The 16118-nt window shown below is 37.1% G+C and overlaps 1 protein-coding gene across 8 annotated transcripts in view; it reads left to right on the forward strand.

The window, feature by feature from the left end:
• SNX14 (sorting nexin 14) overlaps positions 1–16118 on the forward strand; it is a 60657-nt gene that overhangs the window by 17470 nt on the left and 27069 nt on the right. For all 8 annotated transcript variants that reach the window (XM_052781574.1, XM_052781572.1, XM_052781578.1 and 5 more), the window contains 9 exons: positions 3763–3847; positions 6133–6289; positions 6595–6670; positions 7525–7569; positions 7662–7742; positions 7892–8006; positions 9927–10082; positions 10369–10493; positions 11583–11641. In XM_052781574.1, coding sequence (XP_052637534.1) covers positions 3763–3847; positions 6133–6289; positions 6595–6670; positions 7525–7569; positions 7662–7742; positions 7892–8006; positions 9927–10082; positions 10369–10493; positions 11583–11641 — 899 coding nt within the window. The remainder of the gene's footprint in view (positions 1–3762; positions 3848–6132; positions 6290–6594; positions 6671–7524; positions 7570–7661; positions 7743–7891; positions 8007–9926; positions 10083–10368; positions 10494–11582; positions 11642–16118) is intronic.

The raw sequence follows: 16118 nt of genomic DNA on the forward strand, positions 1-16118 counted from the left end.
ACCAGTGCAAGACATTATTAAAACCTTGGGATGATCTTTTAGCTGTCTTTTAGTGACTTAATCCAAGTGGAAACAGTTTTGAGAATTACTGAAAAAGAACTATAAGAAAATGGTTAGCAGTGTACCTGTATCATAGCTTCTGCTTGCATGACTTTTTTAAATGCAGACAAGGTCCTTGCATTGCCTATAAAGAATAGACTGTCATTTAAGAACTAAAACAGGTATCATTCTTACATTAATGTAGTTCTTAAGAAACATTCTGAAGGCTAAATTTTTTTATTTGCTGTGTTTACTATACTAGCACAGATACTCTCTTCTCTGGTAAAGTGCTTCAAGCCTGTTTTACAGGAACTGCTTCCAACTTTCTGGCTGTTCTAAGCAGGAAGAGTTGCTAACTCAGTTTTCAGATTTATTCAGTGCTGGCCCCTCTGTTGGAGCAACTACTGTAAATGTGTTTCTTTTTTCCCCTCCTTAGTAACAGCAATATTTCTTGAGCTACAAGTTGTACATGTACTCTGTCATGACTGATTAACAGCTTGATTCTGTCGTTGTAATATATCAAATCCAGATGACTTTCTTGTTTACTCTAACTCAAGCATGTTGCTTTTTAAAATGAATATGGGGGAAGATTAGGAAATGTCTGTGTAGCACAGACATTATATGGAGGTGTGAAAGTGGAGTAAATCTGTCAAAGTGAAAATCTAGAGCAAGGTCTTAAAATTTAATTTGGAGTTGTAATACATGCAGGTGTCAGTTGCATTGTTTGTAGATCCAGTGTTGATTCAGAAAATGATGATGTCTCCTCTATTGATCGTGTAATAAGGTATTAATCATGTTAGATCAGCTATAGCATCTTTAAGTAGAGTGTTAATTTACTATATCTGCCTTTGACAGTAATGAAGTAAATGTAGTATCTTCAGTTCCATGTATCTGGGTAGACAGTACATGCAACAAAAACTCAACACATGTACAAGTATTAAGCACTGTCAGGGGAACTACAAAATAAAGGTCATCACAGAAATGCATTTCTCTTTACAAATGTTTAGATTTATTTGTATCCATCCTACAGAATAGTACGATTTATTTTGTCTCCTTGTGTGAAGTGGTACAGATATCTCAAGCAAAATGATACTCATAGTAACTTTGGGTTTTGGAACAAAATTGAAACTTGGCATGCTCGGCCATGCAGGGGAGCATGGTGTTTCATGCTATGCTATATTTTTCAGCTCATACTTTTTTTTTCTGCTGAACAAGTGTTTCTGTGTGTGCACACACCCACATACAGATTCAAACAGCTTCAATTAATAGCTGTGATGCATATACTACTGAAAATGTTGTGTGTAGAAATCAGAGTTGATGTGCAAGTTGCAAATAAAATACCAACTTTTTGTCATTTTAGGAATCCTAGCTTAAAGCATCAGTATTTTGCTGAAAAGAGTTATGACAGAATGTTTTATAGCCTTTCAGCTCTGATAAAGTGTCCTTTATAACCTCATTTGAGGAGCAACTCGTCACCAATTGCGAAATAAAATAGTCTTATACCTTTGCCAACCAGCTGTAATTTGATTTGTATTTATTATTAAATGCTTGAAAGCAATATTTCTAGCTAATAGAGATAAAATTTCTAAATTCAAGAACTACTATGTGTAAGAAAAAAGACTTTTTTTTTCCTTTTTTTAGTTTCTATTTTTATACTTTTTTTGCCAAAGAATCTTCTGCTTTTGAATTAAGACTTAAAATTACGAATTGCTTCAGTGAAAAGAATTCCTTTGTTTTCTGTTTAAGGCTGCCTAGGTGGATTTTTTGAGGCATGGTTTTTGAGCACTTCAGGCCAGTCAGCTCTTAAATATATGCTGAAATACTTCTCTCTCTCTCCCCTGCCCTGCGTTTTCTTTGTTGTGGCCATTTCTGGGTTGGTTATGGGTTTTCAAGGGAAAGTGGAGGGTTTCCCTTTGTGTGGTGTGGTGTAGCTAGCCCTGCATCTGGTTGAAATTTCTGTCAAAAGTCAATAGTGTCTGCTCCAGTGTCAATGACAGTTTGCTTGCTGTGCTTTTTGACTTATCTCTGCAGAAATAAACACTCCCCTATCCCTACATTCCATAGGAAACTCTTGATTTATTGAAATTACTGGTGAAATGTGAGTCCCAAAGGACAGGGTTTTCCATTGATGAGCAGAAGCTCTTGCTTTCTTGCTTGTAAATAGGAGTTGACCTTAATTCAGTTAGTTATTTTGAGGCAGTTCTAGTCAATTGTACTAGCTTGTCTGGGCTGGCCGGGTCAGGTCATAGCTATGCACCTCAAATATTACTGGGGAGGGTGCAGGAATACATGCTATTCTCCTTGTACAAATGAATAAAAAAACCAGCTTTTCTCTCAGCTCTGGTGGCCTTTGCAATTACACTGTCTCTTTCTTTGTCTGGCAAGAAGCACTTTTATGCTTCTGTTTCATTACTTAAGGTCTTTATTTGACTTAGTATCGAGGAAGGACAAATTCCATTAGGAAAGAAACTTGTTCAGAAGTCTTAAATTTTGAACATTTGAAACTCTATGTTTCTGCTTCTCTGAGACGTCTTTTGCTCTTGCTTAAAATAAAGGGCATGCAAAGTGTAAATCAGTTTCTAGAGAAGTTTCTGTGGAAACTACTGCAGCTTATAAAGAAGAATCCCTTGAAACCACACAGGCTGGGGACTGACTGGCTGTGGAGAGAAGCTCTGCTGCAAAGGGCCTGGCCCCATGGAAGACAGTAAGCTGAATATGAGCCAGCAGTGTGTACTGGCGGCAAAGAACGCCAACAGTAGAGCCAATCTATCAAGGCAGGTGATTATCTGCCTTTACTTGATGCTCTTCAGACAGCAGCTAGAATACTGCATCCAGTTCTGGGCTTCCCATTACAAAAGAGACATTGATAGAGTGGGGCAAGTTCAACCAGGGGGCCACCAAGATGGTTGGGCCTGGAGCATTTGACCTGTGAGGAGGTGACTGTCTTCATCTCAGGAGGTTTTCAACACCGGGGTGGATACAGCCCTGAGCACCCTAATCAGAGCCTGGTTTGAGCAGGAGGTTGGACTAAAACATCCTGAGGTCCATTTGTGCCTGAATTGTTCTATAATTCTCCTTTCATTTTCATAGCCATCAAGGAAAGTATAAACGCAGGAATCTAATGTAATCCTTGATTAAGTCATACATGCTTTTTGTTCGTCTTATGATCACATGATATCATTGTTGGCACTAACAGTCGTCTTGACTCAGTAACTCAAACTTTATTTTGGTTCTGCCATCACCTGACCTGTGACATTTTTTTCTGCATGTGTATAGAGAGGAGGGTTTTGCTTTGCTTTTAGTCCTTGTGGACATGATTGCTGAGGGTTAAGGTACACAGTACTAGAAGCAGAGCACAGTTAACTTGCTTTTGTTGATGGTCAAATCTTCATGTAGAACTAGGCTTCATATACTGTGACTTGGAAATCAAGCTGCATTACTATAATTATTGCAATGGAAGAATCATAATGGGAACAGGTTGACAATAAATGTGTTAACAGTATTGTTTATGGCATTTAGTTCTACATGATGTTATATGCTTTGCCCAGAAGAATGAGCATACTGTCAGTTCATCTGGAGAATGCATGGGTTGTTTCTTAAGGGTTCATTTTATGGTTAGAATGGGGACGTATAAGCAAATTAGTATGTTTGATAGTTGTCTGTAATAAATTTGGGGAAAAAAACCTAGAACAATTCTGTTTTCATTTTAAAACTGTTCTTTAGGTGGATATTCCAACTGTTGTAACAAAGAAAATGCTTAAGGCAGCAATGAAACACATCGAAGTGATAGCCAAGGCCAGGCAGAAAGGTAATGTAAAGACTTGATACGTTGTCAGTTTCAAGGGGCAAGTATAAATGTTTCTTTTTTGTTTGTTTTTATATTTTTACTTTGTTTGTTACTATATTTGCTAAAGAGTTTCATCCTCACTGCCTTCTCTTTAAAAAAAAAAAAAAAGTGATCCTTTTGCATTTTTTGTCTGGAGGTTGCAAAGACAAATAGGGGAAAAATTACATTACAAATAATCTCTCAGTTTTTATTTTCATTTCCCCATGTTAAAATACTAAATTTATTTGTATGGTAAACAGGAATGTGGGTTTTGTCTATTCAGAGCAATCGGGATCATTTAGCAATGCTTCTTGAAGTTTTTCCTGTGTATTCTAGATGAGCAGTTATAAATGAAAGGATTTGCATGTCCATGCACTGCACTGTACCTGTAACTCTTATAGCTAGAATGATTTCACATCTGCACACTAACGTGAGCAGTTAGTGGAGTTCAATATGTTGAGAAGTTAGGTTTATGTTTATAAGCCATGCAGGGACTTTGAGCAGTAGCATATTTAATTATTATCCAAATAAAAATATCTTCACGAGCCTAATGTAAAAATTATATTAAAACTGCATATTGAAGGAATATTTGGAAAATAGAACACGTGGTGTTGGAAAATAGTTATCTTAATTTTTTTCACTGGCTGTGTTCCACAATGCTGTATCTACTAAATGTGGTTTCATTCAGCTTTTAAGCATAGATGTTTACTTTCACTGGAGTCATGAACTTTCCTCCCTTCCCTCAAAACATCTGCTTCATATTCATAAATACATGCCATTGGTCCTGTGAGTAGTGGATATGAATATCATGAATAATGAGGCATAGTGTGATCACATTAGATGTTTTTCATGGCACAACAACAATTTCAAGATACTAGATTATCTTGTGGTGCTGTTTATGCCAAATTTCCTGTGTCCTTTGATTTCTACTAAGGAGTTGGAAACAGTTTTCTTTAGCAAAAAAAGAACTGGATTTTAAATGTATGGCATTGAAAATATAGCTGTTTTCTTCAGTGTTTTAAAGTAAAAGACTTGTTCCCTGAGGGCAGATATGTGAAATAGCAGCTGAAAATGACTTTTAGTAGCGCTTCCTAGTAAATGTTGCTAAACCAGCCACCTGTAATACATGGTTCAGAGGCAGCTTTCGGGCCTTGCTTTGGTTGCTAGTTGAGCCTAGCCTTTTCTGTTTGTTTATTTTCTATATCCTTTTTCAAATGATTGCTTTAGGAGGCATTTCCTTTTTCCCTACTCTTCTCACCCTTACGTCTCTTAGTAATTCCTCACTATTTGCACAGACACCTCCATGATTCGTTCATTACCTGTCCTTGCCAGAGAGCGCATTCCTCCTCTCTGCTTTTAGTGACACCAGCTAGGCAGATTTATCAGGCAGCATGCATTCCTGTATCCCCCATACCAGCTGATACCACTCATGGTTCTTGGTTGCGAAGGACAAGCTAGCAGGCTTCTGTACTAAATTCAATGTGCTGGAAACAAGCTTTAACCTTCTAGATAACAGGTATGTATTAGGTACCTGACCTGTGCGTGGTGTGGTTCTTGGCATGAGGCTGTGCCGGATTGCTAGTGCAGCTAGGTGTGATTTATTACAGCTCAGTTCTTGCCTTTGAAGTGATATGAGGGAATATAACATTGTTGCTTCTTATTAATATGTATAGTTTTTAATCTGATAAAGCAATTATTCTTTCAACTCCATACAGCTACTTGTAAGAGGCAGCGCTCTTGCAGATCTGCATGCTGGTTTTGGTTTTGGTTTACGCTGTGTTTAAAATACGTGTTCCTTCATGTTTGTTTCTAAATGTTTTAAGCAGGAAACAGATATAACAGGATTGAATAAAAGTTGATTTAAAATTTTGTTGTAGGCAAGTCAACAGGTAGAAGTCCAATAAATAGGAGGCCGTGAAGGAGGTCAGGAAAAGAGCAAGTAGAGGCAGACTTTGGGCAGTGCAGTTTTTTGGAAGAATCAAAATGTTGAGTTCTTCAATAACTATAAATGAGAAAACATTCTGGAAACCATGCAAACTGAATTGTTTGGTGAAGGAATTTTTATTTCAGTGTGGGGTTTTATTTTTACATAGCCAGGCTTCAAAGTCTAAGCCAAGGTTCTTTGGTAAAGTTTCTACATTGTATGCCTTTGGCAGTTGTGTATGTACTAAAAGTATTAACTTTTTAGCTCAAATGAAATGCAGTCGCCTCTTATTTCACAATAGGAAAAAGCTGAAACAACTCGTAATACTGTTTTGTACTTGCAGTAAAAAATGCAGAATTTTTACAGCAAGCTGCTTTAGAAGAATATGGACCAGAACTCCATGTTGCTTTGAGAAGCCGAAGAGATGAACTTCACTACTTAAGAAAACTTACTGAACTTCTTTTTCCTTATATTTTGCCCCCAAAGTCAACAGAGTGCAGGTATAGAAATTACTTATAATTGTATTCTTTAAAGTATCTGCATACTATGTAGTACAGTAATTTTGGTGAGTGAAAGAATGAACTCCAAAGTCATCCTCCTCATCCTTCCTTCTTTTCCCTTTGCTTATGAGTTCTTTGACTGGTCTTAAAAGTAGCATGTTTAAGGTATCATTAAATACTAAAATATTTCCTAGTAAAATATAATGGCATTGGAAATTTTACTTAGAAAATTATGTAATCTAGTATTGATTCTGATATTTTTATTTCTTTTCTTTCTTTCTTACTTTTTTTTTTTCCCTTTTCAGATCCCTTGCTCTTCTGATAAGAGAGATTCTGCCTGGTTCTGTTTTCCTTCCCTCAATGGATTTCTTAGCTGATCCTGTAAGACTCTGGAGCACAGGAATAATCTTAATTTATTCAGTATTACTGTTTTCCTACTAAGTATGTTGTGGTAAAGCAAATCATGCACAATGACTTACTTGCTGTGCATTTTGATGGGATAAAAGAAAAAAAAAATCTCGTGGCTAATGTTTTTGTTTGTTCTTTATAACTGGTTTGAGTGCTTAACTGACTGAACTGACTAAAATAAAGTATTGGCATGATCTCTTAAGAATGTATTTTTAATGAGGGACTACAATTCCTGTCAAATGGGAGAATGCTGTGCTAGTACAAGCACCTTCAAATTGCTATAGCTACATTTAAACAAGGGCTCGATTTCTTGAACTCTAGCTGTATGTATCTTTATAGCAGTCTAAGTAAACCAGCCTTTTTTGCAGCTGTATTGAAATAAACTCTTTTGTCCTTAATTCTGCAAATAAGAGGGCATTTATTGCTAAAGATGGAACACTGCCATCTTTGATTTTATTTTTGCATGTATTTTAATAGGCAAAATTGCAGTACTTATGAAGGTATCATCTAGCTGCAAGCAGAAAGTACTGTAGCTGTGGAAGTATTAGTAGTTCATTAGATCTGCACCAACAGTAAAAATACTTTGTAGAGCTTTCCTTCACTGGGTAAAGAATGTTTCTGTGCAGATCTCTTGAGAAATTCCCTGACTTGCAAATACTTGAAGAGACTGCTGAAGGTCAATTCTCAAACGTGTTGCCAGGCTTTGATTTTCTTAAAGTATTAATATACTCACAGGTTTAAACTTGGGCATAACATAGTAGTGAAGTGATTTTTATCTAATTTTTTTAGTTTCTTTAATATTAATTTTGTATTGTGTTTTCCTGCAGAACACTGTCAACCATTTGCTGCTGATCTTCATTGATGATAGTCCAGTGAGTATTGACAAAGTTAGAACAGTAGTAATTTGTTCAGCCATTAAGGAAGCTTTCTTACCCAGTTGTCTCTTGTCATTTTTTTTCTGCAGCCTGAGAAAGCAACTGAACCTACTTCTTCACTGGTTCCATTCCTTCAGAAATTTGCAGAGCCAAGAAATAAAAAACCATCTGTAAGCAAAGGCAACATTTATTTCCTTTCCTGTTTTGAATAAGTGTTTTACTTTACCTGCAGTTTTTGTTCTACAACTCTTTGCATTACATTACTTATGTACTCACTGAAAGTTTGAAAATTGGCTGACTGCATTTTTAACCTACTAAGGTCCTGAAACTGGAGCTAAAGGAGATCAGAGATCAGCAAGACCTTTTATTTCGGTTTATGAACTTCCTGAAACAGGAAGGGGCAGTCCATGTGCTGCAGTTCTGCCTGACTGTAGGTAAGATTGCATACATGTGCTGAGGTATATTTGATGATCTTTAGAAGTTTTAAGCGTTTGCACGTTGAAGTGAATATTTGAAGTCTCAAAACTAGGCAGCATTGTTAAGCAAAAGATTACCTTTCAGGATCTGTGTTCACTTATTTTAATATGCCCTGATTCTTGAATGCTAATCTTGGCAACATTAATGTCAGTGTGGACTGTAGGTCTTAAATGTACTTCTGTTTATTGATAAAGGTTGGACATTTTAAAATAGAATATTCTTGTAAGAAAAAAGTTCTGGCCACTGATAGAAAGTACAGCTGCCTTTTTTTTAATATGGGGTTACTAAAATATTACTAAAATGAGCTGTTTGTCATGAAAAGCTTCTCATGTTCTTTTTGCTTTAAAATTCTGATTTCTGTAAAGAACAGAAATGTTAACAGGAACATTAAAGGTGTTGAAACCTTCTATTCAGAAACGTGTACCTTGGCTATAAAGCATGCATTTGGGTTTACTGTTATACAAGTGTTGTTTGAAAAGTCCTCTGCTTTCCAATGATAAGGTTTTCTGTGAAGTTCCTGTAAGTTGGAGTGGTTTATTTCAAGTTTTTTGGTCAACTAGTAGTTAATTACTGGCTTACCAAAGTAATAGGGTTTTTTTGTTTTAGTGAACAAGTATTTCCATGTTGCATAGGAAATAATGGGTGTGTCTTCATATCCCAAGCCCATACATATATCAGGAAGACGTGAAATTAAATTAGACAGACTTTATCTCATAAAATACTGCAGAAATCGTTAATCACTACGTAAGAGAAATTTAAATAATCTCTGCACGTGCAGCTTCTTACGTGCTCATAATCCTTCCAGACATGTTGGCTTTTTGTCAGACAAACTCCTCACCAAAAAACCAACAAAGCGATTACCTTTTTAGTGCGGGTGGTACCTGCAGGGGGTTCTAAGCTGACCTTTCTAGAAGTCTTTAGAGCTGCTTCCTCTAGCAGAATGGTTACTCAAACTCTGGCCCATGATCAGTCTTTTTTTTCTGGGTAAACCTCAGCATTTTCTTCCTTCTAAACTTCTGTTGCATTCTCATAGGTGGCAAATCTGTATATTGGCTGATAAAACAAAGAATGAGATTTAGGTCTCTCAAGTTATGGTGTCCCAAACTGTCTACTCTTGGCGGTTCTTCACTTGATAGAAATATTTTGAATAAGAAGCACTTACTGAGGAAAATAAACCAAAAAAATCCCAGAAGGGTCTTGGTAGACTTTCTCTGAAGAAGTTTGGTTTTGTCTATTGAAAAATGAATCAAATGCTACCTTATTTACCCTTCTTTCTGGCCAGTAGTCATGCTATTAACGTGGTGGGCTAATAAATCAATAGGATTGCACCATAATTGTGCTGAATAGGATTTTTGTTTTTCTCAGGGGACATTCATTCTCAAGTTAGTCTGATATTAAAGACATTATTGAAAATATTATGATGGGTTGGGTCTTAGGAATGAAATAGCAGTAGAATAGGCAGATAACTGATATAAAGGGCTGTTGGGGCTCTGTGTGTGTTTAGCATGAACTGGAAATCACGCTAAAAGAAAACTACAATTTACAGTGTGGTAATTTAGGAAGAAAAAAAATCATTCTTCGGATTCATTCTTCTACCAGGAACAGCTTCATGGATTTATCCTTACCGTGATAAGGAACAATTAGTTTGGATTGCAATATATTTTTAGTAAAATTTTATGAACAAATCTGAATTATAGTTAATAAGAAGGCAGCTACCTTATTACCTGAGATTTTGAGATGTCTTCTGTTTCTATTAATTTTAAAGTTTTACAAATTACTATATTTTCTGGAAAATGAGTTGATGTTATAGGTTGCTCAAGATGCTATTTGTTTGCCAAGTTGATCAACAAATGCATTTTCTTTCCTTTACGCCTTAGAGGAATTCAATGACCGAATTTTGCGACCAGAACTATCGGATACTGAAAAGATGTCTCTTCATGAGGAAGTACAGAAAATTTACAAAACTTATTGTTTGGATGAAAGCATTGACAAAATCAGATTTGACCCTTTTATTGTGGAAGAGATTCAAAGGAGTAAGTTTGAATTTGAAAGGAATAATTTACACTGGAATTTAAACAGCATTCTGTAATAAAGTGAAGAATTACTCATCTAAATGTGATCAATCTTTACTTTTGTCATAGTTTTAAAAATTGTTACCCCCTTGCTATATTGTGCTTAAGCCTTGTTTTGTTAGTTTATTTCTATTTTTTGTCAGACTTACAGTAGCTTGCAAAGCAATTGCAAACTCAGACCAGAAAAGATCTAATTTTATATGCCCATATATATAGATCTATTTATATTTATAAATTTTTTTTATAGTTGCTGAAGGTCCGTATATGGATGTTGTGAAACTTCAAACTATGAGGTGTCTTTTTGAAGCTTATGAGCATGTACTATCTCTACTTGAGAATGTTTTTACTCCTATGTTCTGTCACAGTGATGAGGTAAGTGTGAAAGATTTGAAGAGTAGTCTTAAATCAAAATTGTTTTTTTTTTTTTTTAGGATACCCTATTTACAACACTCATGTGCATGTGGAACTGAAAAATATGTCTTCATTTTCCACTTTAGTTAGCATGCCAGAGCTGGGACCAATCTCAGTAAGAAAATTGAATTTATTCTAGTTCAACACAACATCAGCAGAAGAAAAAAACCCTTCATTTTTTGATGTAAAAATTTGTATGTATTACTGCTTTACAAAATCCTCTCCACCCCTTCTTTTATGATTGCAAATTTGGTACAAAAATAATCTGCGTGATAGACATAGAGCACTATTAAGAATCTCTTTATTTACTTTTTAAAATATAATGGTACTTAAAGGAAGATACAAAGGTTGTAGTTAGGTACCTTCAGCGTTATGCATTCCAGCAGTTAACAGTCAGGTGTCTGTTTTCAGGACAGTCATTCAAAGCAGTTTAGTAGGCATTTAAGATTGTTCTATGATTGCCATCTGAATGCAAGTTTAAAAAAAAAAAAAAAATCCCCACACTGGGTTGACAGTTGCCAAAAGCCTTCTAATAGGAAACTCTTTAAATGCAGGGGTGAGTCTGAATTCTTTTCTCTTTTAGAGTTTGTGCGTGTAAGTCAGGTTGCATGTTAAGCTTCACGCATTTATTTGAGGCAGAATATATTGACTTGTCCTGGGAATGGGTACTTATGTTACTTGGCGTTATTCTTAATAAAGTGTATTTCTCAAAAAGGGTATTGATGGTCATCTTGACTGTAATAGCTATAATGCTTCAAATGCTTGATTGTTTAACAAGGAGGAGATGTGGATTTTGATGCTTAATTTTAGTTTTATTTCCATTTTGGTTTTTGCTTTTTAATCCCAAGACTATGTAAAGTAAAATAAGTAGTCCTGGGAGCATGTATTGCAAATTTGGTCTGTCATTTTCCAGATGAATATTCTAACTGCTAGATTATGGTCATCTTGCCTTTTACTTCTGTTCTTGTTTCCTGAATTCTGCAATGTCGTTGCATAGTAGCCCTTACCTCAGTCCAGTGTTTTCTTTGATACCTTATTTGTCTGTTGTAGTACTTCAGACACCTTTTAAGAGGAGCAGAGTCACCAACACGCAATTCAAAGTTTAACAGGTAAGTATGGTAGAATTTTAAGTGTTTTTCTTCGGTTTTTAGTTAAAAGCATCAAAATATTAAACCATAGGAATTTTGCTACTGCCTGATACTAATTGTGACTAAATTTTTAGCTCTACTTTTTTTTTTTTTTAAGTGGACAAATTACATGTTAAAGGAGCAAGTAATGTTATACAAGATGTCTCTTCGCTTTGAAGTGTTTTACATTAAAGAATTTAAAAAGTGATTTAGACTTCAACATTTGAGAAGGGGGAAGGGAAAAATAAATGTACAGTGAAAATAAGGTAATGTGGAAATAAAGTGGTGATGTAATTGACTGTATATAGATAATACCATTTGGTTGGTGCAAAGTCTTCTTGGATTTCAGGTCTTACAGGGATAGGTACAGTGGACCCTGTGTCTAACCAACCTGGTCATGCAATGGGAATCTCCTCTTGTTGTGACAAGGAGGATTTGCCATTTCTCCTAGGTCAAATATGTTTTCTGTCCCCCAGCTCTCCCCATTTGTTGCATAAATGTAGCGTCAGAAGCCTTGTTTCTGGCTTTGGGCTATATACTTTCAGACTACCTTCAGGCTCCTTAGGGCCTGTGGAGAAGGAGAAGAGCATCTCCTGTGGTATGGATGGGTGATCTTCCATCGTGGGGTTGGCTTGAGTAAGCTTGAGGTCTCATCATTTCTTGTCTTTCATTTTATGCTGGATGGCTCAGTCATAGATTAGCCCAGCTGAATTGCTCTTATGGTCTAGCCAAAAGAAGGAAAACTTCAGTGAGACACTCTTTAATTTGGATAGGCTTGCTTTCTTGGTATGAAATAAGATCCACAGTACTGTACGAAATGCTAGTGTTTATCATCTTAGATTACTCTTCTAGAGAAGTAACAGCAAATTATTTAACCTTTTCTGCTTTCATTAGAGATACACCTAGCAGCAGCCCTCCTGATTTGCAGCCTGCTGTGAGGTGTATTATTGTGAGATCCCTTTCTTCTCTGCTAACATTGAAAACTACACGATCATTCTCTTTAATATATCTCTGTTGATGACATCTATTTTGTAGTCTTCATAGTTCTTGTAGATCCAGGACTCAAGCTTTGGTGTAGTGCCTTCTCAGATTGGTGCTGACAAGCTTCTGTTTCTTAGCAAAGAGGTGTGGAAGGCAGCTAGACCAAACTGCATTTCTTTCCTGTGTGATACTCCACTAGGAATGGTGACCTTAAAACACACTCCAGCTTCTGTTGAAGATGGCTACAGCGTTTCATCCAGATGTTTAAGTCTGCCTTCTGGTATCTTTCCCAAAATTATTCATGTCAAAGGTTGAAAGTATCCTGTCATACACTTCTTAAATCTAGTTAAAGTGTGAAAACATTTAGATCACCTCCTTGGTGCTTTGCTTTCCAAAACAGAAAGGGTGAAATTACAGGCAGTCTCTACCTGGAGTTTTTGAAATACATCTCTGGCTACAAGATAAGCAAATCTTGTTTGGGGACTGTTACAACATATTCCCCTGGAGTTCAAACAGCATCCATAGCATTACTGAAAATGTATCTGGTTTACAGATTATAGAACAATTTGAATGCCCTGAGTATATATGCTGGTTTATGATACAAATTCAATATTGGGGCCAGTTCTGTTTAATACCTTTATCAATGATCTGGACGAGGGGATCGAGTGCGCCCTCGGTAAGTTTGCAGGTTACACCCAGTTGGGAGGGAGGGTTGATCTGCTGGAGGGTAGGGAGGCTCTACAGAGGGATCTGGACAGGCTGGGTTGATGGGCCGAGGCCAAGTGTATGAGGTTCAACAAGGCCGAGTGCGGGTCCTGCACTTGGGTCACAGCAACCCCGTGCAGCGCTGCAGGCTTGGGGAGGAGGGGCTGGAAAAGGACCTGGGGGTGCTGGCTGACAGCCAGCTGAGTATAAGCCAGCAGTGTGCCCGGGTGGCCAAGAAGGCCAACGGCATCCTGGCCTGTATCAGAAACAGTGTGGCCAGCAGGAGCAGGGAGGTGGTTGTTCCCCTGTACTGGGCACTGGTGAGGCCGCACCTCGAGTCCTGTGTTCAGTTTTGGGCCCCTCACTACAGGAAAGACATGGAGGTGCTGGAGCGTGTCCAGAGAAGGGCAACCAAGCTGGTGAGGGGCCTGGAGCTCAAGTCTTAATGAGGAGCGGCTGAGGGAACTGGGGTTGTTCAGTCTAGAAAAGAGGAGGCTGAGGGGAGACCTTATCGCTCTCTACAACTACCTGAAGGGGGGTTGTAGTGAGGTGGGTGCTGGTCTCTTCTGTCAAGTAACTAGTGATAGGATGAGAGGAAATGGCCTCAAGTTGCACCAGGGGAGGTTTAGATTGGATATTAGGAAAAATTCTTTACTGAAGGGGGTGTCAAGCGTTGGAACAGGCTGCCCAGGGAAGTGGTGGAGTCACCATCCCTGGAGGTATTCAAAAAGCGCGTAGACAAGGCACTTCAGGACATGGTTGAGTAGGCATGGTTGATGGTTGGACTACATGATCTTAAATGTCTTTTCCAACCTAAACAATTCTATGCGTCTATACTGTATGTTCCTGAAGTGGTGCCTTAGTGATTATTTCCATGAAACAGAGGTCCTATCTGAGATCCTATCTGAAAGTAGTTTGCCTTGTTGCTTTGGAGTTTCCCTCTGCAGAATCTGGTTCAGACAGTCACTGCCATGGGGGGAAAAAAAGGTTACTTATGGAATTATTCCAGATGTTATCCATATGCACATACCTTACCCAGCTTTCTCTTCCCTATTCTAGCATTAGTTCCAGTTGAGAGTAATTATATGCAAAGAGATGAGTTTTGTTTTCCATATCTTTGATGCTTTGCTAGGGGTACTGCATGTGTATTGCATAGATACCACTGGTTAAAAAGATCAAGTAGTAGATATGAAACTCCAGTGGAATGTACATGTGGGTAATGTGTTGAAAGATTTCAGTTACTGTAAGACAAGAAAATTATAGAGCAGTTTCTAGAAAATACAAGTGGGAAAGTAGGAAAAAGTGACTATCTGTGTAATTTCTGGTTTGAATGACTTCTTTGAACTGTACAAAATAATCATAGCTTTTTGTGTACAGATAGGACAAATAAGGTGCTATGAAAACTGCTAAGGTAATAGATGAGAAATCCCAAGTATTTCTGGAGTGTAAAGAAGTCACATTGACGATATTCTGATAACTTGATAACTAGCTGTGGTTGTCAACAGTTTAACACTGTAACTGATATTTTCCACCTAATGTTTAATGTGTGTGGCCAATGAAAACTGATGTTTTAAGTTCCAATTCTGGTGACTTAATTTTGGGTGTGTGGAAGAGAGGACAAGAATTCCCTCTTCCTCTCTCATATTTATGTATCTGTAATACATTACTGCATTACTTAAGGGTATTCTGTGTTGGCAGTCTAACAAAAACAGAAAAGCCGTTATGTGATATAAACTCCCAGATTTCTGCATAGCTGTTTATCTGCCTTGATTTTCTACACACCATGACCGCATACAGAAATAGATGTATCCGGATTTCTCATCATTGGGATAGCAATAAAATTAAAACATTATTCAAGTAAAGAACCAAGTAGAAAAGATATTAACAATTTTGGGGAGTGGTTAGGAGTAAAACCCACAGAATTTAGTCTGTAAACAGCTGCGTGCAGTGTAATTCTTTGTCACCATCAGTTCCAACTTGACAGGTTATGTTTCCAGTTTCATGGTTAACATGACTAAAGACAGTGTAAGATGCCTTAGAATCAGTTCCTCTTGTAAAACAAAATGTAAAATTTGAATGTTTTAATATTTTTGTCCAGAATTCAGTAGCTCCAGTGAATTAAAATTGTGTGGGATGACTATGTTTATGGTTAATCCATTTAAAGATCTCTGTTGGAATTATTGAGTTTATGGCTGAGGTATTGGTCCCATGTGCCAGGTTATGTAGAATGTCAAATATACATGACAGTTCTTAAAACCTGTGAAATAAAAAAAAAAAGAAATATTTTAATAGTGGTTTTTACTATATCTAACACAGGGGAGTGGGGGTGGTGTTATTACATAAAATAAGTCCACAGCCTTTTCTTTGTATTGGCCAAATGAATTATATTCCTACATGACTTCTGAATGTAGGTTATAGAAAAAGTTAGCTGCCTGTTTGGCACTACAGGTAACTGTAAGAATGAAAGTTGTTCTCTATAAATTGGTAGCTGCTTGTGCTGAATGTCAGTGAAGACCTGAAAGTTTCAATAACCGAGGTTTTAAATTCAAAGGTCAAGATTGTGGTGATGAAATGTGCAGGTACCGTTCGCATTTCACTTTCTTAGGATTTTAGGTCAGGAACTCCTAATTGTACCATGTTTTTTATTAATCTGTAGTGATAGTCAAAGCCTATTCAGTTTTGTTGGGATAGGTCTGTCAAATTTGGGTTGTTTTGTTTTTTGGTTGGGTTTTTTTTTTTTTTCTTTTAACATTACTTTCTCCTGGGCTCTGAG

This window comes from Harpia harpyja, chromosome 3 (genome assembly GCF_026419915.1).
Source record: "Harpia harpyja isolate bHarHar1 chromosome 3, bHarHar1 primary haplotype, whole genome shotgun sequence".
NCBI lineage: Eukaryota > Metazoa > Chordata > Aves > Accipitriformes > Accipitridae > Harpia > Harpia harpyja.